Source organism: Lepidochelys kempii, chromosome 1, assembly GCF_965140285.1.
Source record: "Lepidochelys kempii isolate rLepKem1 chromosome 1, rLepKem1.hap1, whole genome shotgun sequence".
NCBI classification, from domain to species: domain Eukaryota; kingdom Metazoa; phylum Chordata; order Testudines; family Cheloniidae; genus Lepidochelys; species Lepidochelys kempii.
In genome coordinates this window covers 56,386,881-56,412,532 of record NC_136380.1, presented here as the reverse complement: position 1 = coordinate 56,412,532, position 25,652 = coordinate 56,386,881, and the positions used below count along the sequence as shown (strand labels likewise).

At 40.1% G+C, this 25,652-nt stretch overlaps 1 protein-coding gene across 2 annotated transcripts in view; it reads right to left on the bottom strand.

Annotated features, from left to right (window-relative positions):
- Positions 1-25,652, bottom strand: part of ATP7B (ATPase copper transporting beta) — an 80,893-nt gene that overhangs the window by 38,941 nt on the left and 16,300 nt on the right. For both annotated transcript variants that reach the window (XM_073342989.2, XM_073342999.2), the window contains 2 exons: positions 4,952-6,194; positions 517-786 (listed from right to left, as the gene is read on the bottom strand). In XM_073342989.2, the coding sequence (XP_073199090.1) occupies positions 517-786; positions 4,952-6,194 (1,513 nt within the window). The remainder of the gene's footprint in view (positions 1-516; positions 787-4,951; positions 6,195-25,652) is intronic.

The following is a 25,652-nucleotide window of genomic DNA, read 5'->3' as shown; positions in this document are numbered from 1 at the left end:
AGAATCAGATTGGAAGCTCTTTGGGGGAGGTGCTATGTCTTACTATGGGTCTATCCACCAGCTATCCCTACTATCCGGTATATCCCCCAACTGGTATAGTCACTGACAGATTGAATATAGTAGAGTGGCTAGTATCAACATGAGTACATAATTAACTAAATAAGAATATTAATTACACCTACCCTCAAGAATACATTTTAATGTGTATAACAAGAATAGAGCTTTAGGAGACAGAGCACTGGACAGGGGCTCAGGAGACCTGGGTTCAATTCCTGGCTCTGCCACTGCCCTGCTGGGTGACCTTGGGCAAGTCACTTCCCACCTAGTGCCTCAGTTTCCCCAAAGGTAAAGTGGGGATAATGACACTGATCTGTGTAAAGTGCTTTGAGATCTACTGATGTAAAGAGCTATGTAAGAGCTAGGTATTAATTATTATTGACAGAATGCAGTATCCTTCACATCCAGAAGATCCCAAAGTACTTTACAGACCCTCTATAGGAATTTTAAACATCTCACCATCTTCTTTTTGCAGATTTCTTTCAATGTTCGACACACATGATGCACAGGTCATGCCTGTGATCTGCATAAAGCACTTTTCTGTTGTTGCTACACTGTGTGGCTTTGGACTATCAAGGGAAGAATTCTTTGGCTGGACATCAGACATGTAGCCTTGATGAGAGGATTCAGAAACATTTTCTGTTCTCTGGGAAGCTGACTCCCAAGTATTAGGGTGAATTGTAGCGTCCCTGAAAAGAGGCTGATCCATATATTTCCAAGTGGTGGTATCTTGAATAAACACACCATAAACAGAATTAACATTGGTTAACAGAACATGATAAAATGTTTAAAGAAGGAAACTGGAAACACATTTAACAACAGAAACATCCAAGGTTTTTCAAATGACAGGGTGACTCACTACCCTGTGATCTTGGCTTCCTTAGTCACAAGCAACTTGTTACTTTTGGGCAGTCTATCAACACTGCATGACCATTTTGCTTTATTTAGTGGCAATCCATCTTCAATCAGCGAATGATCCCCTTCTATCTGTCTGTTTGCTGATATTAATATCTACCCTGAGGGTGACTTCATGGCAGTTAAAGCATTAGAGAATGCAGCCCAGTTACATGTTCATATTGTCCTCATCTTCTTTCCTTCAGGACTCCAGCTCAGCACCTGATCTCTAACCAGGATTAGAAAACGAGTGCATTTCTCAGCAGGTAATCCAAATGCTACTCCATAAACTGAGCAGCGAGCGCTGGTATAAAAGTGTATAGCCTTGGTCCTGAGAGGTACTGAGCACCCACAAGTCACACTTTAGTCAAGGTTATTGTGAGTACTTAGCATTCCTCAGGATCAGGCCCAGTGGGATCAATTCCTTCCCTTCTCAGGCACTGAGTAGGCCACCTCTGTAGAATACCCAGATGGAGAATCCCCAGCCCCAGCCAGATCCATAGACTAGTTCTCTACACTAAGCCAGGGAGCAGCTGAAGGAGCTGCCCCATTTATCTGGCTTGCAGGCTGCCCAATGGGTACTGGGGAGGAGGGCAGAGATATGCTGGACTGTGGGTGGTGAGCTGAGATTGGGAAGAGGAAGGAACTGATGGATGGAGTGTAGACAGAGTGCTGAATGACTTTACTGCTTATTTCCTTGCTTTTTACAGTTTGTGTTGATGTGGATTTTCAGCCTAGCAACCTTAAATCAAAGGTAACAAAAAAGTCTAGGTGGAAATGAATAATAAGTCTGCTATAAGCTTAAGGTCTCCTCTCTGCCACCTGGCCAGTTTGTTAAAATATCCCTAAAAATCCAGACCAACTTTCTTATCCTCATGTTCTGTTCATGTTACCTTTAAGAGTCTGGGTTATTTTGTGGGTATAGGTGTCTGTGCCACGATTTCTAACTTTTTTATTTTGCTAAAGGAGTCAAGTTAATAATGCAAAATATTTATAGCTAAAAGCGTTTAAAATACAGACAAAATGGTCTTAAAATATACCATCTACTGTCCCTCAAATACTAAAACACAGTTTTCCCTAATAACCCATTCCTGGTTTTATTTTATTTATTAAATCAAAGTTTAATCAGTTGTTGAATCTACATTCCCAATTCTGAAAGAGCAAGATGACCTTTACAAAAAGGGCACAGTTTGTGGGAAAAATAGTAAAAAGTGTTATCAATTCTTTTTACATAAAATAGTTTAAACTATCCTGCATTTTGTCTCATAGTTGGGTGTATTAACCGATTTTATACCATTAGATTTCTTTTAATTTAGACTCTGTGTATATTATATAGAATAATGCTGAAAAACCAGTATAACACGTGTAAGAGTCTTATCTACAAAACAAAAATAAAATTGAATATATTCATAAGGTAGTTTATCTATAAAATAGTATACAATTTTCTTTGACTGTATGTGTAATTGTTTTCTGAAAGAGAAGAGGAGGGTGGATGTTGGTGCTGTGCCTGTGGGAAAAAAGTGTTCTCTGGTACAGAGTATAATTAACGCTTTTACATAGAACAGTTTAAACCAATTCTGTATTTTGTCTAAATGAGGCGTATTAACCAATTTTACATCATTAGATTTCTTTAAAGGTAGGTTGGGTGTATTTTGTATAAAGGAATGCTGAAAAAACAAGAATGAATGTGTGTGAAAGTGGGTGACATATAAAATAATATAAAACTAGTTTGAATTATACTTACAGTGATTATAAGATAGCCTACAAGTTGGCTTCAATGTACGCTTAATGGTTTTGAACAGTAGGGCAGGGATATGGGAGGTGAATGGTGCTATGTCTCTGTGTGTTCTATGTTTTGCTTTTTTTTTTTTTTTTGTTAGATTTATCTGTCCTTCAAAAACTTTATAAAATTTAAGAGACTTCTAATACAAGTTAAGCCATTATGTAGAAAGAGGAAATTTTATTTCTGGTCCAGAATTCAACAGATATAAGCCTAACTGATAACTTTACATAGTTCTTATAAATCTACAGGCATACTCCTTTTGTTTGGTATTTTAGTTCGAATTTATATTTTAATATGCTGTAATAAATAAAGTGCTGTGTTCATAGTGACTTGGGAAAATATGGAGTAATTAAATATCTATGGATAAATCCATAAAGTGGATTCAGAATGTTAAAATGCATCACAATTTCCTATGATGTGGGATTCCCCAAGAGGCCCCTAGGTTAAAGAATACCTTCTGATTGGTTCAGCCAAGGGAGGTGTGGTTTTGTCTCAAGCTCCCAGAACAGGGGTTTCTGCCATTTGGGCACTACCAATCTGTGGCACGAAATGCTTCTCTCTTCTGTCTGTTTCCTTTCTTGGTGGTTTAAAGTTCTTGGTCATCTCTGAAAGGTGACTATGCCTTTTAGTATGTAACTAGCTCTATAGTTATAGTTTTTCTTTATCACTAATACTTGGGAATATTTGTGCATTTGCTAAACAAAGCTGAACAATATACTAATTGCATATCAAATAATTGCCTCTAAAAATGTGCGTGCATATATATAAAAACACTTCCTTTCTGTGTCAGTAAGCCTGTGCACAATTATTTAATGCCTTTATTTAGAAAAAGTATTAACTCCATAAAAAGTTACCATCCTTTCTAAAAGCACACATTAAAACTGTATTTTTCTGTCATTCAGACTTTGCACACCTGTTTACTACACTTTATGCAGAATTGCACTAAATGTATAAAAAAGCAAATTTTCCTCTAAAAATAAAGGGTGTGAAAGCTATATTTATTCATTTAGTTCTAATGCATCCAAAAGATAAATTCAATTTTAAAAATTTTAAAAAAAAAAAACCTCCTCCCACCCCACCCCAATGGCTGACAGTGCCAAATATCAACGTGTCCAAAAATAAGACCTAGGAATGGGACAAAGCAGAAAGGGGTGTGGAAACCTGTCAAAATTATATGCTTAGTAAAGCATAGCTTTTTACTATTATTCTTGGTTTTGAAATTCACCAAGTAAATGAGATTATGCACTATAGCAACATCTTAACCATTAAACACAGGTGCTCAATCCAGCGTACTTGATTTATACATTATACTTCTCCCATTGAACATAGGTGCTGGAACTAGGGGTGCAGGGCGGGCTGTTGCACCCCTCTGGCTTGAAGTAGATTCCATTACATACAGGGTTAACAGTTTGATTCAATGGCTCTCAGCACCCCCACTATAATAATTGTTCCAGCGCCCCTGTCATCGAAGTCAATAGTAGTTTTGACATTGACTGACCGGAAGCAGGATTAGACCCTTGGCATAACCATTCTGCAGTTTAGGTACAGAAGATCTACTAAGGATACATCTGCACTGCAGCCTAGAGTGTGATCGGCAGCTTATATAGACATATATGCGCTAACTTTACTCTAGCTGGCTCGCGCAGCCCATATCTTAACTTCAATTTTTAGCTGTACTCTAGCTAGCTTGCTAGCACAAGTACATCTACACCAGCTACTAATCATACCTCCAGCTGCAGTGTGGACATGCCTTGAAGTGCCAGGCAGCAATTCCAGTTAGGGAAATGGTTGCTTTTAACCATAAGGTATTTTATTAAAGTGTTTGTTTCCCATGTATATTATTTATACTCACACCAGCTTGGTGGGTGGAGAGGAGAAGAGTGGAAACCTGTTTCAGTGGAGTGCAGCTTGTATGTTTTCTCAGGTTCTCTGCTATTTAAAAGCCACTACATTACTGGTTAGACTTTTGTCTGAATACCGTAACTTAAAAACAACTCTTTTGCCCAATCACACACTCACTTGAATGTGGAAATAAATAATTGGTCAGGGTGAAATTTTACGGCCTGTATTATACAGGGCAGGCCAGATCATAATGGTCCCTTCTAGCCTTAAAAAAAACAAACAAAAAACCCAAAACACACACACACACCCAACTATCAATTTTAAAAGTAATTGTTTTACTTTCTCCTAGCTTACTTATAGAAAACATGTAAGTACCTGTGAGAATGGAAGCATCAAATCCCATGTCCTCTATAGCGCCTCTTAGCTCTTCTGAATTAGTTACAGTTGAATTGTAGTGTATGGTTCCAGTCCTTTCAACTAACGAAACTGATATATGTTGTACCCCTTTTCTTTGGGACATTGTGCCTTCTATGGACTGTACACAGGATCCACAGGTCATTCCATCAATACTAAGTACAGTTGTGCTTGTCAGCTGATCCCCAGAGAATGTGCTACGAAGCTGAGGTGATGAAAATGCTGCCTTTGATAAAAGCTCTCCATTATTTGCTTCCACTCCATTAGGGAGGGATACTTTAAAGTTACCAGGTTGAAGGGCCTCAATGGCTTGTTGCAAAGATACTGGGGTAATTACGTTTGGGTTAAATTGCACGACAGCATTTTTATATTCCAATGACACTTTAATACTTTGTACGCCTGGAAGACCGGATATATTTCCTTCAATGTTTTTGACGCAAGACCTGCAATGCATCCCTTCTACTCCCAGCGTCATAGTAGTTGTACTATTCATTTTGCCTACCGCTGGCTTCACATTACTATTGTTCAGGCTGGCTGGAGTTTTCTTTGTGCTTGTAGTCTGCAAGCGTTCTAGATCAATCATACCAAGCTTTAATGGGGCTAGCTTGCTCTTAATAGTGCTTTCATACCCAATGTTATCTATGTGGTTTTTGAGGTCTTCAGGTTGAATGATGTAAGGCTGGTAAGCAATGACTGCTTCTTGGTTACTGAGGGAGACTTTGATTCTCAACACGCCATGTAGTTTTCCAATCTTTCCTTCAATGGTGTTGACACAAGATTGGCATGTCATACCTTCTACCCGCAGCTTCATTAGTGCTTCTCCCAAGGATGTTGATCTTACAGATAATGGTGTCGTTCTTCCTTCTGCAATGCTGGCATCAAAGCCCATGTCTCCAATTTCCTGGCAAATCTCTTGGGGACCTATTTCTGACTGTATATGTTTTACTACAGCATTGCTCTGCTCAAGGGAGACCTTGGTGCTCACAACGCCCTTCACCTTGGAAATTCTGCCCTCTATCGACTGCACACAAGACTGGCAAGTCATACCCAAAATATTGACCGTGACGGTGCTCATTTGAGGAAGCATATCTTGAGAGGGCGTATTTTCAGTGCTCCCTTCGTAGCCGATGTTGTCAAAGGCAAAATTCTGCTTCATGGTTGGTTCCCATACACAACTAGGAGGGGAGCTAGACATAGACGAAGCCTGAAGTGCAAGAAAAAGAAACAAAATAAAACAGATGTAACTTCTAAGTTCTAAAACAGTTACATTCTATACAGGTGGAAGTGCTGCTAAGTTAACAGATGCCAGTAAAATGCACTGCAAAGTTAATTAAAACATCAAATGCTATCAGTAATTTAAGGAGGGGATGAGCATCTAACTGAGATTTTTAAAATATTCAGCAGATGCAAAAGTGAAGTTAACTATGAGCTCTCAGCATGTTTATTTAAAATAAAAGTTCTCCATGGCCACTGAACATATGCTTTCACTAAACTATGGCTCTGTTCCTTGCAGTATTATTTCACACTCAACGATTTACAGTAAAGGGATGTTTTGAAGAATTACTTGACCTCTGAACCTATGAAAGTCCCAATCAGCCATGCCCCTAATGCTCACCAAATCTGAAAAAACCACAAGAAACAGTTTGAAAAATTCCTTCTAGAGTCTGGAACAGGAGTAGAGGAGAAAAGCCCAATCACAGGTTATCTGAAAAACAGTACAGGCTCAAAAGTCCTTCTAATTAGTAGCATTAAAAAAAAAAAAAAAAAAACCAAAAAAACCCAACTCTCTTTGTTCCACAGAAGGGATATAAATTCATGCTTCAGACAAACCATAATCTGATAGGGGTTAGGAAGAAATTTCCACCTAGTGCAGATTATTCCAAGTTATCCACTTGGTTTTTTGCACGTCCCTCTGAAGCATCTGGTACTAACCACTATGAGAGACAGGATATTAGATTAGGCAGCCCACTGGTTTGATCCAGCACTAATTTTCAGGATGTTGTAACTAAAATTTAAAATGTGGACAATTCAGGGCCATAGTTCTGTAGCTTGGTGCTTTCAATTCAAACCTGATAAAACACAATGCATAGAGTGTGGAACTCACTGCCACAGTAAATTTTTGATGCTAACACTATGCATGGTTCAACAAAAGATTAGACATTTATATGGATATCAAGAATATCCAGAATGATCATAATTAGTAACAAAATTTTTGTGGAAGAGATATTAAATCTCATGCTTCAGGGTTTAAGATAATCTCTATTAGAAATCAGGATGAGTCTTAATGTGAGGGGACAGTCTATCCCACATCTGCCTAATGCAGGGATCTTAACATCTTCCTCTGAAACATTTGGCATTGGCCACTGTTAGAGACAGGCTACTGGATTAGATGGATGTTGGGTCTCCACCAGTATGACAATTCCTGTGTTTCTATTACACAGGAAAAATCCTTCCTTAATATCGCAACATTCACATTGGAATTAGGCCAGTTATTTACACAAGTTCATCTGAAGCAGAACTTCAAATTCATTCATATAATTTTGCCTCATGGGCAGATAGCTTGGGAATCCAGATGTGTGGGTCAGGTCCAAAATGGTAAAAGTTTAACACAAAGAATTCATTTTCCCAACCCCCATCCCCATTCCCTTTTTCTCCAACAAAAATCCTGTTTTAGTTCAGACTTCCTGTCTATCCTTTCCAGGTGCAACTGGAAGTGGTTGGAGGTTCAGAGGCATGTATGCAGCTGCCAATCCCATTTCAAAAAAAGTATTTCAGAATAGAAGCTAAATTTAAATGACTGTTCCCCCCCCCCAGCTATTAGCTAAAAATATAGGCATGTGACATGACAGAAGGAAAAGAATTCCTTCTGAAAGTTTAATAAGTCTCTCTTATGTACAGTACTGTCCATAAAATATAGGATCAAACATGCCCATATTTTCATTTTGAGGAGTCTTGTTGAAAGGTTACAAAAATATGTAACATTTGTTTATGGGCTCAAGGATTTTATTCTCTTTACAAAGATGTGATAGAATAAAAATAAAGCAAGGCAGATAGGCATTAAGGAGAATTCCCACACTCACCCATCTAACAAGAAAGTCTTAGTTACAGAGGTATAAAGCCCACTTTGTATATTTAAATATTCTTATGAGAAAATAACGTTCCAGTTACTCACATACTACAGAGCATGTGTGTTCTGCACCCTTTGAGCAAGAAGTATGCAACAGACAAAGGGCTGGGGGAGACAGAGTAGCTGTCCCAGGAAATCTGTAAGTCTGGGAACTCTTCTGGCTCTATCAATTTGTGACTTTGTCCTTACCCATAACTATTTTACACTTGGGGACAATGTATACCTTCAGATCAACGGCACTGCTATGGGTACCCGCATGGCCCCACAGCATGCCAACATTTTTATGGCTGATTTAGAACAACGCTTCCTCAGCTCTCGTCCCCTAATGCCCCTACTCTACTTGCGCTATATTGATGACATCATCATCTGGACCCATGGAAAAGAAGCCCTTGAGGAATTCCACCATGATTTCAACAATTTCCATCCCACCATCAACCTCAGCCTGATCCAGTCCACACAAGAGATCCACTTCCTGGACACTACAGTGCTAATAAATGATGGTCACATAAACACCACCCTATACCGGAAACCTACTGACTGCTATTCCTACCTACATGCCTCCTGCTTTCACCCTGACCACACCACATGATCCATCGTCTACAGCCAAGCGCTGCGATACAACTGCATTTGCTCCAACCCCTCAGACAGAGACAGACACCTACAAGATCTCTATCAAGCATTCTTGCAACTACAATATCCACCTGTGGAAGTGAAGAAACAGATTGCTAGAGCCAGAAGAGTTCCCAGAAGTCACCTACTACAGGACAGGCCTAACAAAGAAAATAACAGAACGCCACTAGCCGTCACCTTCAGCCCCCAACTAAAACCCCTCCAACGCATCATTAAGGATCTACAACCTATCCTGAAGGATGACCCAACACTCTCACAGATCTTGGGAGACAGGCCAGTCCTTGCCTACAGACAGCCCCCCAACCTGAAGCAAATACTCACCAGCAACCACATACCACACAACAGAACCACTAACCCAGGAACCTATCCTTGCAACAAAGCCCGTTGCCAACTGTGCCCACATATCTATTCAGGGGACACCATCACAGGGCCTAATAACATCAGCCACAATATCAGAGGCTCGTTCACCTGCACATCCACCAATGTGATATATGCCATCATGTGCCAGCAATGCCCCTCTGCCATGTACATTGGTCAAACTGGACAGTCTCTACTTAAAAGAATAAATGGACACAAATCAGATGTCAAGAATTATAACATTCATAAACCAGTCGGAGAACACTTCAATCTCTCTGGTCACGTGATTACAGACATGAAAGTCGCTATTTTACAACAAAAAAAACTTCAAATCCAGACTCCAGCGAGAAACCGCTGAATTGGAATTCATTTGCAAATTGGATACAATTAACTTAGGCTTGAATAGAGACTGGGAGTGGCTTAGTCTTTATGCAAGGTAGCCTATTTCCCCTTGTTTTTTCCTAACCCCCCCTCCCCCTCCGACGTTCTTGTTAAACCCTGGATTTGTGCTGGAAATGGCCCACCTTGATCATCATACACAATGTGAGGAGAGTGGTCACTTTGGATAAGCTATTACCAGCAGGAGAGTGGGGTGGGAGGAGGTATTTTTTTCATGCTTTGTGTGTATATAATAAGATCTTCTAAACTTTCCACAGTATGCATCCGATGAAGTGAGCTGTAGCTCACGAAAGCTTATGCTCAAATACATTGGTTAGTCTCTAAGGTGCCACAAGTACTCCTTTTCTTTTTGCGAATACAGACTAACACGGCTGTTACTCTGAAACCAGTCTGTTATGCGTTTTTCACAGCTGTGAATTAGGTAGGATCCTAGTCATCAGTAACAGAAAGCTGCTAAGCTTGTCCATTACTTGAATTCTTAGCTTAAATAGGAAGTGATCCCAAAATCTGTAAGAGTTAGGACTGATCCCCAAAACAATTTTTACAAAAAAACCTTTTTTTTCTAATTAAAAATATTCTGTGTAAATATTTTTTTAAAATCTTCAGATTTGTACACAGTTTTTCTTTTTTCTCCTTCCCCCGTTTCCTTTTGCCACTGAAGAAAACAGGAAAAAAAGGAAAAGGGAGCAAAGGGGGGTGGGAAGATGTCAATACGTGGGGAAAAAAACAACAATACACACTCACAACCCAGAAATTTTTTATGAATTCATAAATTATAAGGGCAGAAGGAACCACTGTGATCATCTACTCTGATCTCCTGTATAACACAGGTCATAAAACTGCCCTGAATTAATTCCTGTTTGAAGCTGAACATGATCTCTTAGAAAAACATCCAAACTTGCTTTAAAAATATCGAGGGATGGAGAATCTACCACTGCGTTTGGCAAATTGTTCTAGTGCTCCCCCACTGTTAAAACTTATGCCTTATTTCCAGTCTGAATTTATCTAGCTTCAATTTCCAGCCATTGGATCTGGTTATATCTTTGTCTGCTGGATTGAAGGCCTCATTAACAAATATTTGTTCTTCATGTACGTACTACAGATCATGGGCAGCAGGTGAATCCCGGGAGCCTATCCCCCAGCCATGACCACCCCTTCTGCCCAAGGCCCCACCCCCCCTACATACTCCCAGGATGCCTGAGTGCCCCCAGCCCCGGAGAGCTGGGTGGGTGAGAGGGAGGCATGGCCCTCCCCAGCCCCAAAGCACCGGGAGGGTGGGCAGCGCCCCTCCCCACAGGTGGCATGGCCTCCCTCCCCCAGCCCCAGAGCACAGACCGCCTCCTATTAGCCTCCCAGCCCCAGCCTAGGGCCCTGGCCATGGGGAAGAGCCCCCCACAGCACAGCCTGGGAAACAGTAAGGGGCCTGGCCTGGGGGTGGAGTGTGGGTGGGGCCACACAAGGCTGTTTGGGGAGGCACAGCCTCCCCCCGCCTTCAATACCTTGTGCCCATGTTACAGATTGTAATCAAGACACCCTTAGCCTTCTCTTTGTTAAGCTAAATAGATTGAGATCCTTGTGTCTATCACTATAAGGCATGATTTTAATCCTTTAATCATTCTCTTCATGGCTCTTCTCTGAACCCGCTACAGTTTATCAATGTATTTCTTGAATGGTTGACACCAGAATTGGCCTACTATTCCAGCCGCAGTGGCACCAGGGCAAAATACAGAGGTAATGTAACCTCGCGACTCCTGCTTGAGATTCCCTTGTTCATATGTCCAAGGATTGCAATAGCTCTCTTGTCCATGTTGCACTGGGAACTCGTCTTCAGTTTATTTCACGGCTTTAAAAAATATTTTTATACAAAGGGGATAAAAACCTATTTTCTTGAAAAAAAATTAAGTGTGTTTTTATTTGGTTATATAAATTATGTTTTTCTTTTTAAAAATAAACCTGTTTAAAATGAAATCTGAATTTAATACAAAATACCTTAAGGTTTAAACTAGGGCTGTGAAGCAATTTAAAAAATTAAGTGTAATTAATTGCACGATTAATCGTACTATTAAACAGTAATAGAATACTATTTATTTAAATATTTTTGGATGTTTTCTACATTTTCAAATATATTGATTTCAATTACACCACAGAATACAAAGTGTACAGTGCTCACTTTATATTTATTTTTGATTACCAGTATTTGCACTATAAAAAAAACAAAAGAAACAGTATTTTTCAATTCACCTAATACAAGTACTGTAGAGCAATCTCTTTATCATGAAAGTTGAACTTACAAATGTAAAATTATGTACCAATAAAACTGCATTCAAAAATAAAACAATGTAAAATTTTAACGCTTACAAGTCCATTCAGTCCTAGTACTTGTTCAGCCAGTCGCTCAGACAAACAAGTTTGTTTAAATTTGCAGAAGATAATGCCACCCGCTTCTTGTTTGCAATGTCACCTGAAGTGACACCACTGTTACCCGAAGTTTGGCCACTGACTTCACCAGGCTCAAGATTTCACTCAAGGTGAGGGCTGGGTCCCTGTTCTGGTTACCATACTGGTTTAAAGCTATGAGTGTCCACCTAGACATTTCTTTCCTCCCTTCACTCTCAACCTAGTGTAGTAAACACAAACAAAGGAAGACCATTAACAAGTAATAATAGCTGCTATTATTACTGGCCATTATTAGTAGCTAATAATACCCATACATAGTTGTTACAGTCCTCGGCCCTTTTAAAAACACAACCAGGAGCTCAATATTATTCCATGGAATTCATCCTTCAGGAGAAGGTTAATTTTAAAAGGCAATACCTCTGTATGATCCTTTATAGCTTCAAAGCACTTTACTAACTAAACCCTGCTACATCTCTATGAAGGAGGTATTGTCACTCCCATTTTACCAATGGGAAAGAAGGCAAAGAAAGGTTTACGTAATTGTAGCAAGTCTTACTAGACTGCTATACCATATACCGCACATTTAATGCCTCTGAGGGCTCAGTTTAAGTTTAATTAAAAATGGATTACTTTAAGCAGCTTTGTTTAAAACTTTTACATTGGTGCAGAGGGGGAAGGCCTCTATGGTACATGTACTTTTATTTCTGATTTGGAATGAAAAAAGCCTGACTGCATGCAGTTTTCATGTTTCTGATATAATTAGTAGTACAGTATACCCAACATAGTAAATACCTGAACCAAGTATGTAGAAAGACCAGCTGGCAGAAGTAACCTAATCTTATGTCATGTTTTATGGAAAACAGCTATAATATGAGAAACAAACAACTATAGATAGTAAATGCCTTCAGGTTTACTTGGCCTGTCCCTGATTGATGGCAATTGTTTAAGTCACTTTAAAACTAACTATAAACATACACAAGTTTAAAAAATAAGTCATTAAAAATATCCTGTCAGTTAAAACACCAGACTGTGAGTCAAGTTACACTGTTATAGTTTATGTGCACTTTAGTATTATGCTGTATCATCTGTATTTTTAGGAAGAATCACAACTGTATTTTGCAAGTTCAGGTTTTTCAAAATGAAATAGCACTTCCTCCTAATAAGACTTACTGTACAAAACTAGGATACAATTACAGACAAGCCCAAGTGAGAAGGCAGTTGTGGCAATTGTACTACCATGAACTTTTGCCGGTATTAGTGGTATAGTTTTAGATAAGTTACTTATCTATAATTATGATCATTTTCACTGTGTGGAAGTAGAATGAATTATATTGAAATTATAATTCATTAAAGAAATGCTACTTGAAGGGTTTGTTGAAATACAGTTGTCAGGAAGAGAAACATTAAGGCGTGTGAGACAATGGGTCCTCAAACTAATTAACTTAGCGCTCCTACTGAGCTAGGAGATTGGTAAACATTAGTATGCAAATAAGATATGTATGTATATTTGTCAGTTTCTGCTTCCTTTTGTCTCTTATGTTAAATTGGCTTTGGCTTAGCTGTATAAATAAGTTATCTTTAGCCTCAGAGAGGGGCTCACATCTGGGTGCATTGGCAAAGCACTTTGCTAATAAACAGAGTGGTCTGAGAAATTATGTGAGTCCTGAATCTGACTTTGAAAACTGTTCAGGCAATTTCTCTCATGCCACAGGATAACCAAACCACAGACAGATGCCTAAGTTCTGAAATAAACGCAGCTTAAAAAGAAGGAAGGCTAACACATTATATGTATATGTTGTAAGTATTAGGGATTCCCACTTCATATTATATTATTCTAGGTAGAGCTGGTAATGATGCCTACTAGTTAAAACTGCCTAATATTTTAAAACTTTGCATTTATGCATAGATGAATTTGTGGGGGGGGGTGGAGGGTGAGAAAACCTGGATTTGTGCTGGAAATGGCCCACCTGATGATCACTTTAGATAAGCTATTACCAGCTAGACAATGGGGTGGGAGGAGGTATTTTTTCATATTCTCTGTGTATATATAAAGTCTGCTGCAGTTTCCACGGCATACATCTGATGAAGTGAGCTGTAGCTCACGAAAGCTCATGCTCAAATAAATTGGTTAGTCTCTAAGGTGCCACAAGTACTCCTTTTCTTTTTGCGAATACAGACTAACACGGCTGTTACTCTGAAACCTGTCAAAATACTTTGCACTTTTACAGCAATTTTTTTATGCGAGAAAATCCAGGAGTTTACAGACATTAGTTATACTTCAGCACTCCTGGGATCGTAACGAACTTTGAATATAAAGGGGTAATGTATCAATTTACAATCTATATCCAGTACACTTTGTTTTAAGTTCCAGTACATTTACGTGCAAACTTACATGCATGCTGTTGACTTCTGATGCTCCCACAGAGTAACTCTGTGAAACTTTCTCTTCTTTCTGAGAACAGCCGCCTGCTTTTCCAGGAGATCCTGACTTGGAGGGTTCACTGACAATCATTAGTGTAGGCACACCATTAGATGATTGCCGCTTATGAAAAGTCACCAAGGTTACATTTTTGTTATTTAAAGTAGCCAGGGTGGACTGGTCCCTTTTCAGATCACTGTCTGATTCACTCTCCATTATCTTTCCAGGCTTCAAATATTGTAATGCCAAATGGGAGTTTTTAGAGAGATGTTATTCCATAAATTACCAGAAAAACTTGTTCCAGCGATATCCAGAACAAAAATTCTGTTCCTCTACATCAATATTCTCCTCTTTAGAATTAGGAGTTCACCATGAACACATAATCTGCCCCCTTTACATGTAAGTAGCATGCTGCACTCAACTGTATGCTCTTACACCCGGTTTAAATACTCCCCACCAATCAGCATCACTTTGCACTCTACTAATCTTTGCACACGGCACTTCTGCTTGCTCAGCCAAGGCTGCCTTTCACAAGCTCCTCAAACATGACCTGTGTGCAGCAACCCAGTGCACAATTAACTCAAACAGCCAAGCAGTAGCTCCTCTGTGGCCGTGTGCATAACCACAGCTCCTGGACACACAGCCTATGGGTAGTAGCACGTAATCCACTTCCTTTTATTATTAAACGAACCGCAATTTCTTGAATGAAATACAGTCCCCTCTATGTTTCAGAGATGCCTCAGATTACACTGGCAGGTAGTTATTTCCCAGCCTGTCAGACTTGCATTTATATGAAAAGTTATTCAATTACTGCAAACATACAATCATAGGTGCTGGAACTAGGGGTGCTGTCGCACCTTCTGGCTTGAAGTGGTTTCCATTTTATACAGGATTTACAGTTTAGTTTAATGTCTCTCAGTACTCCCACTGTACAAATGGTTCCAGCGCCCCCCTGCATACAGTTCTGTTGTCAGCTGCACTAACTGAAAATTTCTTCTTGTCTATTAAAAAGACAAGGTTCGTGAGGTAATGTCTTTGAGAGACAAGCTTTTGAGCTTACACAGAGCTCTTCTTCGGGTCTGGGAAATGTATTTATCTGCGACATGCTGAGTACAAGGTGGAACAAGTAGTTTAGAAATAATTCTAAATTAGCAGTCTAGTAAGACTTGCTACAATTACGTAAACCTTTCTTTGCCTTCTTTCCCATTAATAATTATAAATAATTGCCAAGGACCATTCAAGGTAAAGTGGCCAGTTAACACCTCTCCAGTCACAGGGGGAAAGGCAGAAAAAAACCTGGCTGGGGGAGGGTGTTATTTAATGGGTTATAGGGTGTTGTAATAAGCCATAAATGCAGTCTCTCTAGTCAGCCTGTGATTTTTAGTGTCTTGCAAAGTTATGAATTTAAGCTTCCAGGCATAGGCACCAACTCCATGGGTGCTCCAGCGGGATATTACAGTGCAAATATTTGTAATAAAAATAATATAAAGTAAGCACTGTACACTTTGTATTCTGTATTGTAATAGAAATATTTTTGAAAAATGTAGAAAAACATCCAAAATATTTAATGAATTTCTATTGGTATTCTATTGTTTAGCAGTGCAATTAATCGCGATTAATTTTTTAAATTGCGATTACTTTTTTTTTAGTTAATTGCGTGAGTTAACTGCGATTGACAACCCTAATTATTTGTAATACTTACATATAAAAGTAACCTAATATAATACATATTTACAATTAATATTTTAATATATAAGGTTACTTTTATATGTAATGTTTTTGTACTTTTATTATTACTTCTATGTAAAATCCATTTATACGGAACATCTCTTTTAAATATAAAAGTCAAAGTGACACGTTTTACCTTATCACAACAAAAAAATGATTTAATGATCCTGAATTGAAATTTTTCAGAGATTTTATTTTGCATGAAATTTCAGCTTTTTGTTCCAATTCAAAAAGGTTTCAAAATTTGAAATGTTGGTAATTTCTGCGGGACAGAAATTCTGGTTTCTGACAAGTTTCCAGTTAAGATAAATTTGGACTCTCAGACGATGGCCAGGTCTACACTCCAGACTTGTATCAGTATAACTACATTGCTCAAGGGCGTGAAAAATCCACATACAACCCCGAGCGATATAATTATAATAACCTAACCCCCCCAAGTAGACAGCACTCTGTCGGCAGAAGTGGTGAATTAACTACGCTGACGGGAGAAGCTCCCCAACCAGCGTAGGAACACCTTCACTTAAGCTACAGCAGCGCAGCTGCACTGATACAGCATTTTAAGTGTAGATCTGCCCTAAGTTTGGTCAAGTGTCTTCATCTTCCCTGACTGAGGGGGATATTGAATATTAATTTGGATGTGGACTAAAGTAGCCATATTTATTATAGGGTTTTGTGCATGCACAAAAAAAGTTGTAGTATTTGCAATGTATGGATCTGCATTTTAAAAGGGCCTTTTGGATGCAGATAGTTCTCTATGGATGGGAGAGACATTTTCAGGTGATCAGGGATAGTAGACTGAAGTTAAGGATCTCATTTAGGCTTCACTGAGCTAGTCTTTGGTGCAGAGGTGTAAAGGGATTGCTCTAGGACTGTTTTTGCACATTATGGGCTTGATTAGAAATAATAAGGGTCCATTTTGGTTTGCTGGCATGTAATCTGATGCTTTCTGCAGAAATGCAGGATTTCAATAGCAGAGTATTATGAGGATAAGGAACACATGCCAGAAAATTAAAAGGACACCCCAGAGTTTGCTTTATTAAGGCGTCAGGAATTAGTAAACATGATTATTTAGACTATCGTAGCATCCATAATGTGCTAAGTGCTTTCTAAACCCAAAAGACGACACTCATTGCTTGCAGATTATGTTCCCAAGATGAACTCGCCTGCATTTTAAAAAAGATGGTTGCTGCCCATTTCTAATCTCTCTAGGTTCTTCTCAAAAGGAAAACATCTTAAAATTTCCAAAACAATTACACTGCAACATGAGAAGCCTGGGTTCAAGGATAAACCTAGGGGGTTAGATTTCCTTAAGCTGACAGACAAAAAGAACAGGCTCAGATGCATGTATGTCAGGTGGAACAGAAGAGGGAAGTAGAGAAATTTTACTACTTAAAGTACATATAAAATCTACCACTTGACAAAGTCAGAATGGCCTTGATTGTCATTCTTCTGATTTAGATACATCATTGAGAACAAATGCAATATTGTCATCCCTAAGTGTTCAACAATCACAAGGCAGCTGCCCAAAACCATGATGTTGGGTTAAAAAGCAAGAGATCTGAATATATTATAAGGTTCTTTTAATTTGCCTTTGCATTTTTGAGCCCTGAGGTCCACTCAGCTGGTGTTTAAGATTTGCTTTGCAGCTACAAGGGCTAGAATCATACTTTTGTTTCAACGAGCTGAGATCTCACATATTCATGTGATTCCAGGAGATGGAGCTTTAAGAAAACCCCCCACAAAATATCATGAAACACAGTAAAATCATGAGACTTGATAACTTTGCAGTTGGTTTCCAAAATATTGCTTGGACTGGGAGGAAAAACAACAACAAAACAAAAATTTACTCTGTAGAAAAACAGCCACTGAATTTAAGGGAAATATCCCACTCATACAATTCTTATGAGTTCTGTAAATCAAAGGCCTGGGGTCATTACATTTATACATTTTCTACTCAAATAAATCTATGGTATTAACACATCTTTGCATATCATGACATTTTTCTTTCATATTAATCCACACAAGGCTAGACGCTTTTTCCATTGAAGACAGTCAGTTCTGCTACTGACTTCATTGAAAGTTGAATCAGGTTCAGGGCATTTAACTACACTCTGTACTTTTCCAAACCAACGGACATACTTTTTAACGAAAAAAAAAAGGCCATATCTATTTATCATGAACAGGGCACCAACTAGGTATTTTACACTTAGCTGACTTTCTTCACTCTTAAAGAGAGGGATTGGATTCACACCCAGACTTCAGAACTGCAGCTTTGACCTATGAGATCAAAAGAGCCTCGACCAACTTTTCTTGACTGCATTACAACATTGCAGGAAAAGCATAATAGCAGTTCTTAGATATACCAGTGTCGTCATAAATTGAAAGGTAAACATATTCCTCTAAAAGATTAATAGATGAAATGATCACAAACAATATAGTTTCTTATATGAAAGAGCCTGGGATCATCATAACACAAGTTATACAAACCACTTGATTTCATAAAATCTATACACTTGGAGCCAAATTCATACCTGCTTAAGCAACAGCATCAACAGAAGTTGGTGACTTTATCCCAGTTCGAACCAGGTCTGAATTTTGGCTTCAATTCTTTGTAAAACTTGAGTTGGAGTCTCTTCCTGTCCCCAAACTAAAAACTAAGGAATCTGTCTTATAAACTTTTAAGAACAAAAGACCAGCAACCTTATTTCCCAAAATAAGAGTGTGCCCAGTTCTGATCTGACACCAGTTTTACAACAGCCTAAGATCACCGAGTTCAGTAGAACTGCAAGGAAGATCAATATCTGTACTTCTGCACACCCAAGGCAAAAACCTATGGCTGCAGAGGTAAGGGCAATAAGAAGGAGTTTTTAAATATATTAGGAACAAAAAGAATCCTGACAATGATATTGATCAATTACTAGAGGAAAATGGTAGAATTATCAATAATAATGCAAAAAACCCAGAAGCATTCAATAAATACTTCTGTTCTGTATTTGGAGAAAAAACAACTGATATAGTTTCATCATATGGTGATAACACTCTTTCCATTCCACTAAAAGAAAAGGAGGACTTGTGGCACCTTAGAGACTAACCAATTTATTTGAGCATAAGCTTTCGTGAGCTACAGCTCGCTTCATCGGATGCATACTGTGGAAAGTGTAGAAGATCTTTTCATATACACACAAAGCATGAAAAAATACCTCCTCCCACCCCACTGTCCTAGCTGGTAATAGCTTATCCAAAGTGACCACTCTCCCTACAATGTGCATGATGATCACAAATCCAGGTTTTCCCCATGTAAACAAATGGCCACAAATCAGATGTCAAGAATTATAACATTCATAAACCAGTCGGAGAACACTTCAATCTCTCTGGTCACGCAATCACAGACATAAAGGTCGCTATCTTAAAACAAAAAAACTTCAAATCCAGACTCCAGCGAGAAACTGCTGAATTGGAATTCATTTGCAAATTGGATACTATTAATTTAGGCTTAAATAGAGACTGGGAGTGGCTAAGTCATTATGCAAGGTAGCCTATTTCCCCTTGTTTTTTTCCTACCTCCCCCCCGCCCAGACGTTCTGGTTTAACTTGGATTTAAACTTGGAGAGTGGTCAGTTTGGATGAGCTATTGCCAGCAGGAGAGTGAGTTTGTGTGTGTGTCCCTGGGAAAAAAAGGGGGGGGGGGTGAGAAAGCCTGGATTTGTGCTGGACATGGCCCACCTTGATTACCATGCACATTGTAGGGAGAGTTGTCACTTTGGATGGGCTATTACCAGCAGGAGAGTGAATTTGTGGGGGGGTGGGGGGGATGGAGGGTGAGAAAACCTGGATTTGTGCTGGAAATGGCCCAACTTGATGATCACTTTAGATAAGCTATTACCAGCAGGACAGTGGGGTGGGAGGAGGTATTGTTTCATATTCTCTGTGTGTATATAAAGTCTGCTGCAGTTTCCATGGTATGCATCCGATGAAGTGAGCTGTAACTCATGAAAGCTCATGCTCAAATAAATTGGTTAGTCTCTAAGGTGCCACAAGTTACTCCTTTTCTTTTTGCGAATTCTGCCAGAGCAGCTAGTAGCAGGGAGCCCTCTGATGGAACAGTGCGAAGGACACTGCAGAAGTGCAACTGTATAGAGTTTATAGTCCCTATAAGAATAATCCATGTGAGAACAATTGAGCCATAGGACATTAGCTGTTTAAGTCACATACTTGTGACACAAGAGCCCTGCAGATGCCAACTGGCCGAGGACACACCATACCATAACTCATCAGGTCTTACACACTCCTGGCCACAGCTCACTGTTGTCATAAACTGTATCTAAAAGATGTCACGTAAGGCGTTGTATGCCAACTGGTAACACACTGGCCATTAATATTATTGTGTGATGTATGTTGTCATTGAATCACAGTCTCAGTGCTCTGAATGAAGTCAGTCAGGACTCTAGTGCAGCATCTCCCCCTCAGGGCACACTCACCAGGACAAGAAGCCTCCTCAGGTTCAGCGCTTCCTGGTTCTGACCTCAGTGCATTCAGCACCTCTGTTGACACCAGGAGCTTCCTGCAGTGAGTCCACCTAGATGGAACACCTGGGGAAGCCTTAAACCCAAGAGTGCAAGTAGGGCAGTACCTGCCAGTACACAGTACAGGCAAGAAATTTTTAGCAGGTAAAGGGTACCAGAAAGACTTGGCGCTAACCCCGCCCCTACTGGAGGGGGTGGGTGGGGCTGTGCTCTGCTACTTAAAGGAGCAGAACATGGCTAACCCGGGAGCGCATTCATTCTTTATTTGGCTTTAACAGCACAATACATATGCTAACAAACTTAAACATAGGCTTTGTTTAAGTTTGTTAGCATATGTATTACGCTGTTATGTTGATCAGGAGTCCTCAAGAGGGAAGTCGGGGGATGGAAGGTATTTAAACAATGTTTTTGATTCGGTTTCTCCCCATTGGTCTGAATTATCCATGACATCCATACTATATCACATCAAGTCCAAATCATTAGATGAATGCCTCTGCTTGCACTGACCAGAGAATTTTTGGATTGTGATGTCAGCCCAATTCTGCAGCCTGATAGGAATCAGGAGTTGTCCCCAGCGTACACAGAATTCTTCTTTGCAGCCAAACTTGTCTAACATGCATTTTGTTAACTGGAACTGGAGCAGCAAAACAAAGAAAACAAGTGCTTAATTTTCCAGCTTTGTGGATGAGAGAATTATAAGTGAAGATTAATGCCGGACAATGATGGCCTTAAACCAGCTGCCTCAGGAATCTGCCAAGAATTTTGCTGAAAAATATGTTCATCTTAGCAACGGAACTAAGACTTACCAGACATCTGCCCACCTTTATTCGAATGAAGCTCCTTCTGATCGGACAGCTCAGGCATTGTCAGTTTTGTCCAGAACAATTGACAAACTTGGAACCTAATCCTGTAAACCTTAAATCATTTGATCAGTCCCACTGAAGACAATGGGACCATTTGCAGGACTATGGACCACTTTTGTGGACTAGTAAGAGTTTCAGGAGGCTGTTCCTATAAAAAGGAAGAGGAGTACTTGTGGCACCTTAAAGACTAACAAATTTATTTGAGCATAAGCTTTTGTAAGCTACAGCTCACTGAAGTACAGTGAGTACAGCGAATACAGACTAAGACGGCTGCTACTCTGAAACCTGTTCCTATAAAAGAAATGGAATCCCCCATTGAAATGCAATGTTTGGGTACAACACCATAAAGCAGTTTAGGACACAGTTCTACTTAAAATTTGTCTTTTAATAAGTCATACATATGCTGAAATGGCTCCTCACCCAACTCCCATATTCCATATAAACAGACTGAATACTACATATTTTGGGGGAAAGTGAGTAGTTAAGCATGTTGATGTGTGCGCGTGCGCACATGCCATCAGGGTCTGCATCCCTACCCCTACCACTCCACACCAGGGGACAGTAAGGACAATCACAGCTTCACATATACACATCAGCTCTGGCTCTCATAGGTCAGTGTGTATAACTAAAATGGACATGAATATTCCTTCCCCTTCTTTAAGAAAAGTTCCACACATTTCTTAAGGTTTTAATGTATTTGCTTTTAATTTGCACAGAATTTATGAAGCGTTTTCATTACCCAAAGCTCCTGATTGGAAAATAATTCATCTTAATAGTTCCCAATATATTGCTGCAGAATGCCTGGCAGTAGTGATAGCATGCACTTACTTGTTATTGTACTCTGTGACAACACAGGATCAATGACAAACAGTATAATAGTTATAAAATTTACAGCAAGCACGACAAAATTAAGAGGTGCATTGTCAGTGTTATATTCACAGATATGCACCACCTCCTAACAGGCCTGCAAACTGCAGGGCCAGGTAGACCAGTGGTTCTCCAACTTATTTGATCACGCCCCCATTCTTTGGGCCTATAGTAGTTTAAGCCACCCTGCCACACGTATATATACTGATTTTAAAAAAAACCAACATTCAACTCTCACTCAATGTTAAGAACAGTAAGGCATTGATTCAAACAGAGCCAGCAATCCATTTAATAAGAGCAAAAGCAAAACTGCGATTGTGGTTGTTACTAACAATTAAATGTGTACATCGTATCATAGCCAACAGATTAACATACAGATGGCAACGACTTATAATGTAAGCTTAACAGAAATCCATCAAAATGCACAGTGCCATCAAAGGACCTGATATGTCTGGTGAAATCAGTCTCTGTCACCCCTGTGTTTCTGCCCCACCAAGCACTGTCTAAATTTCCCAAAATAGACAGTGCACTGGATGGTGGCAAGTTGCACACTGGGATACCTATCCATGACACACTGCACTGTGCATCAAAACAACCACTTCCTGGTGAGTATGTGCAGCACCACTGCGAGGAGCCAAGAATGCACAATCGCAAGCAATATATAGCTGCTTTATGCCAACATAACTTGCATCAGTAAAAGTTTGAAGTGTATACATGTCCTTAGCCTCAAATATCTCCATTGGCTTCAGTTCAACTTACTTCAGATTTACTCTGGTTCAGCTAGAAGTAGAATCGGTCTCTAAATAAGCCTGACTAAAAAAAAATTATTTTTACCAGCATTTACTGTGTTCAGTAACTTAACATAATCACAACATTCTAGTAAAAACCACACCACCAAAATTTCTTCCTAAATACACAGCTCTCATTTTACACATCCACTTCTCGGTCCTTGGTTTTGGATTGTTCTGTACTGTCCCAGTGGGGGCCTTAAACTACAAGCCCTTTGGAGCAAAGAGCTTGTTAAATGGCACAGTTTGCTTTCTGCACGATGCTATGTATACTCATTATGCTATGTATCTAACAATTCTACAATAAGCTGCTGTAATGCACAGTCAAAAGAGATATATTAAAAACAAAACAAAAAAACCCTTAGTGTACTCAGATGATCTAAAACTCCTCCTGTTACATACAGTCCCAAGCATTTTGGAAGCTAAGAGTGCATCCGTGTAGAAATGCCTAAGTTCACAGTATTGTAATGCACATGGTGAGCAAAGAAAGCTCTCAACTGTACAACCAAGTATTAAAGGCCACATGACTGTCAGATGAATATACTTGAATGCAATTACTCCAATTTCTCTGTGTTTGATTACTGACCAGTGGCTTTATCTTATCAAGTCATTTGCATGCATTGAATTTAGGAACTAAAAAATACACATTTTTCTCCAGAGTCTTAGGCCGCAATCCTGCAAAGAGTTCCATGGGCATAGGTGCTGGAATTAGGGGTGCTGCTGCACCCCCTGGCTTGAAGTGGTTTCTATCATATACAGAGTTTACGGTTTGGTTCAATGGCTCTCAGCACCCCACTATAAAAAAAAAAAAAAAAACTGTTCCAGAGCCCCTGGCCATGGATCCCTGTGCCCATGCAGATCCCCACTGGTTTCAATGGGCTTCAAATGGATCTAACTGCATGGAATTCATTTCAGGATGAGGGCTTTAATAACCAGTACTCTATCAACTGTGTGCACACACGGCCATGCAGCAATCTTGTCTACACTGTGCAAGTCAAAAACAGTTCCACTCACGTCTCCTCTGTGCAGCCCCAGCAGGGACATGGTGTGGCCCTTTAAGACCCTGAACGGCTCTCCCCAGACATGGCCCATCTCCTTGCTGTGGGAGGAGTGGAAGCGTTTCTAGTCTCAGGGACACGCTCAGTCTGGCTGGGAGGAGACAAGGCACCTGAATACCCCTTGTGCAGGAGTTCAGGTGAAGGCCTGGATGGGCTCTGCGGTACCATCCCAGGACAGTGGAGACTCCAGAGCTGCGGCCTGATAGTGCCATAGCACTGCCATATGCCGCCCAGCAGTTGGTTTCCACTCAGTGGTTGCTGCTGCCAACAGGAGCTGCAGCCTGGGCCCCATCCTGAGCGTTTCCAGCTTGGGGCTCTGAAATCCCTGGCCTGGGGAGGTGCAGTCAGACACCACACCCCACCACCCACACACACACGGACTCCTGGCCAGGCTGCTAGGGCTGCCTACTACAAAGCTAATCGCTTTCCTCTAAGACCCCACAAATGGCAGTGATGGAAACTAATGTATGATACTGAGGGGCACCTTAGGGCAGCTCCCTGTACACACATGCGCACACTCCTACTCCCGGTGCACACCCCTTTCACACTTCCTCCCCCCTATGCACACCCCTCTCACATGCAGGACAAATTAGTACAGTAAGACGACTTAAAAAAAAAGTGTAAGCTTGCCCCAGGACACAAATGTAGTGTTCAATGGCATTTGTAGCCCACTTAGTACAAAGTAAATTTAGAGGGAATGTTGTTAGTAACTGAGGCCTACCTAAAGGTCAGCTATAATGAGGCAGGAATGGCTCAACCTCCCACAGCATTTAGTCTACAGTATCTTCAAAATTCCGATGCAAAATTTTGTATGAAGAGGGTGGGAGCCAGCATAATTCCTCTGGCATCTTAGCCACCCAAGGTTTCCAGAGACAAGCCTTCTAAGAAGAACGAGGAGTACTTGTTGCACCTTAGAGACCAACACATTTATTTGAGCATAAGCATAAGCTTTCGTGATTAGTAAGGTGGATTAGTATATTGTTCAGAGGTGTGTTGGAAATATTCCTTGAGTCGGAGACGTTGAAAATAGGATTCTAGATCACCACAGAACTGTATCATGTTCGTGGGGGTGGAGGGGCAGAAGGAGAGGCCCCGAGATAGGACAGCTGCTTCTGCTGGGCTAAGAGTATAGTTGGATAGGTTAACAGTATTGCTGGGTGGGTTGAGGGAACCATTGCTGTGGCCCCTTGTGGCATGTAGTAGTTTAGAAAGTGTAGTGTCCTTTTTCTTTTGTAGAGAAGCAAAGTGTGTGTTGTAAATGGCTTGTCTAGTTTTAGTAAAGTCCAGCCACAAGGAAGTTTGTGTCCGACTCAAGGAATATTTCCAACACACCTCTGAACAACATACTAATCCACAGAGACCTCCCTACCAACACTACAAAAAGAAGGATTCTAGGTGGACTCCTCCTGAAGGTCGAGACAGCAGACTGGACTTCTACATAGAGTGCTTCCGCCGACAAGCATGGGCTGAAATTGTGGAAAAGCCGCATCACTTGCCCTACAACCT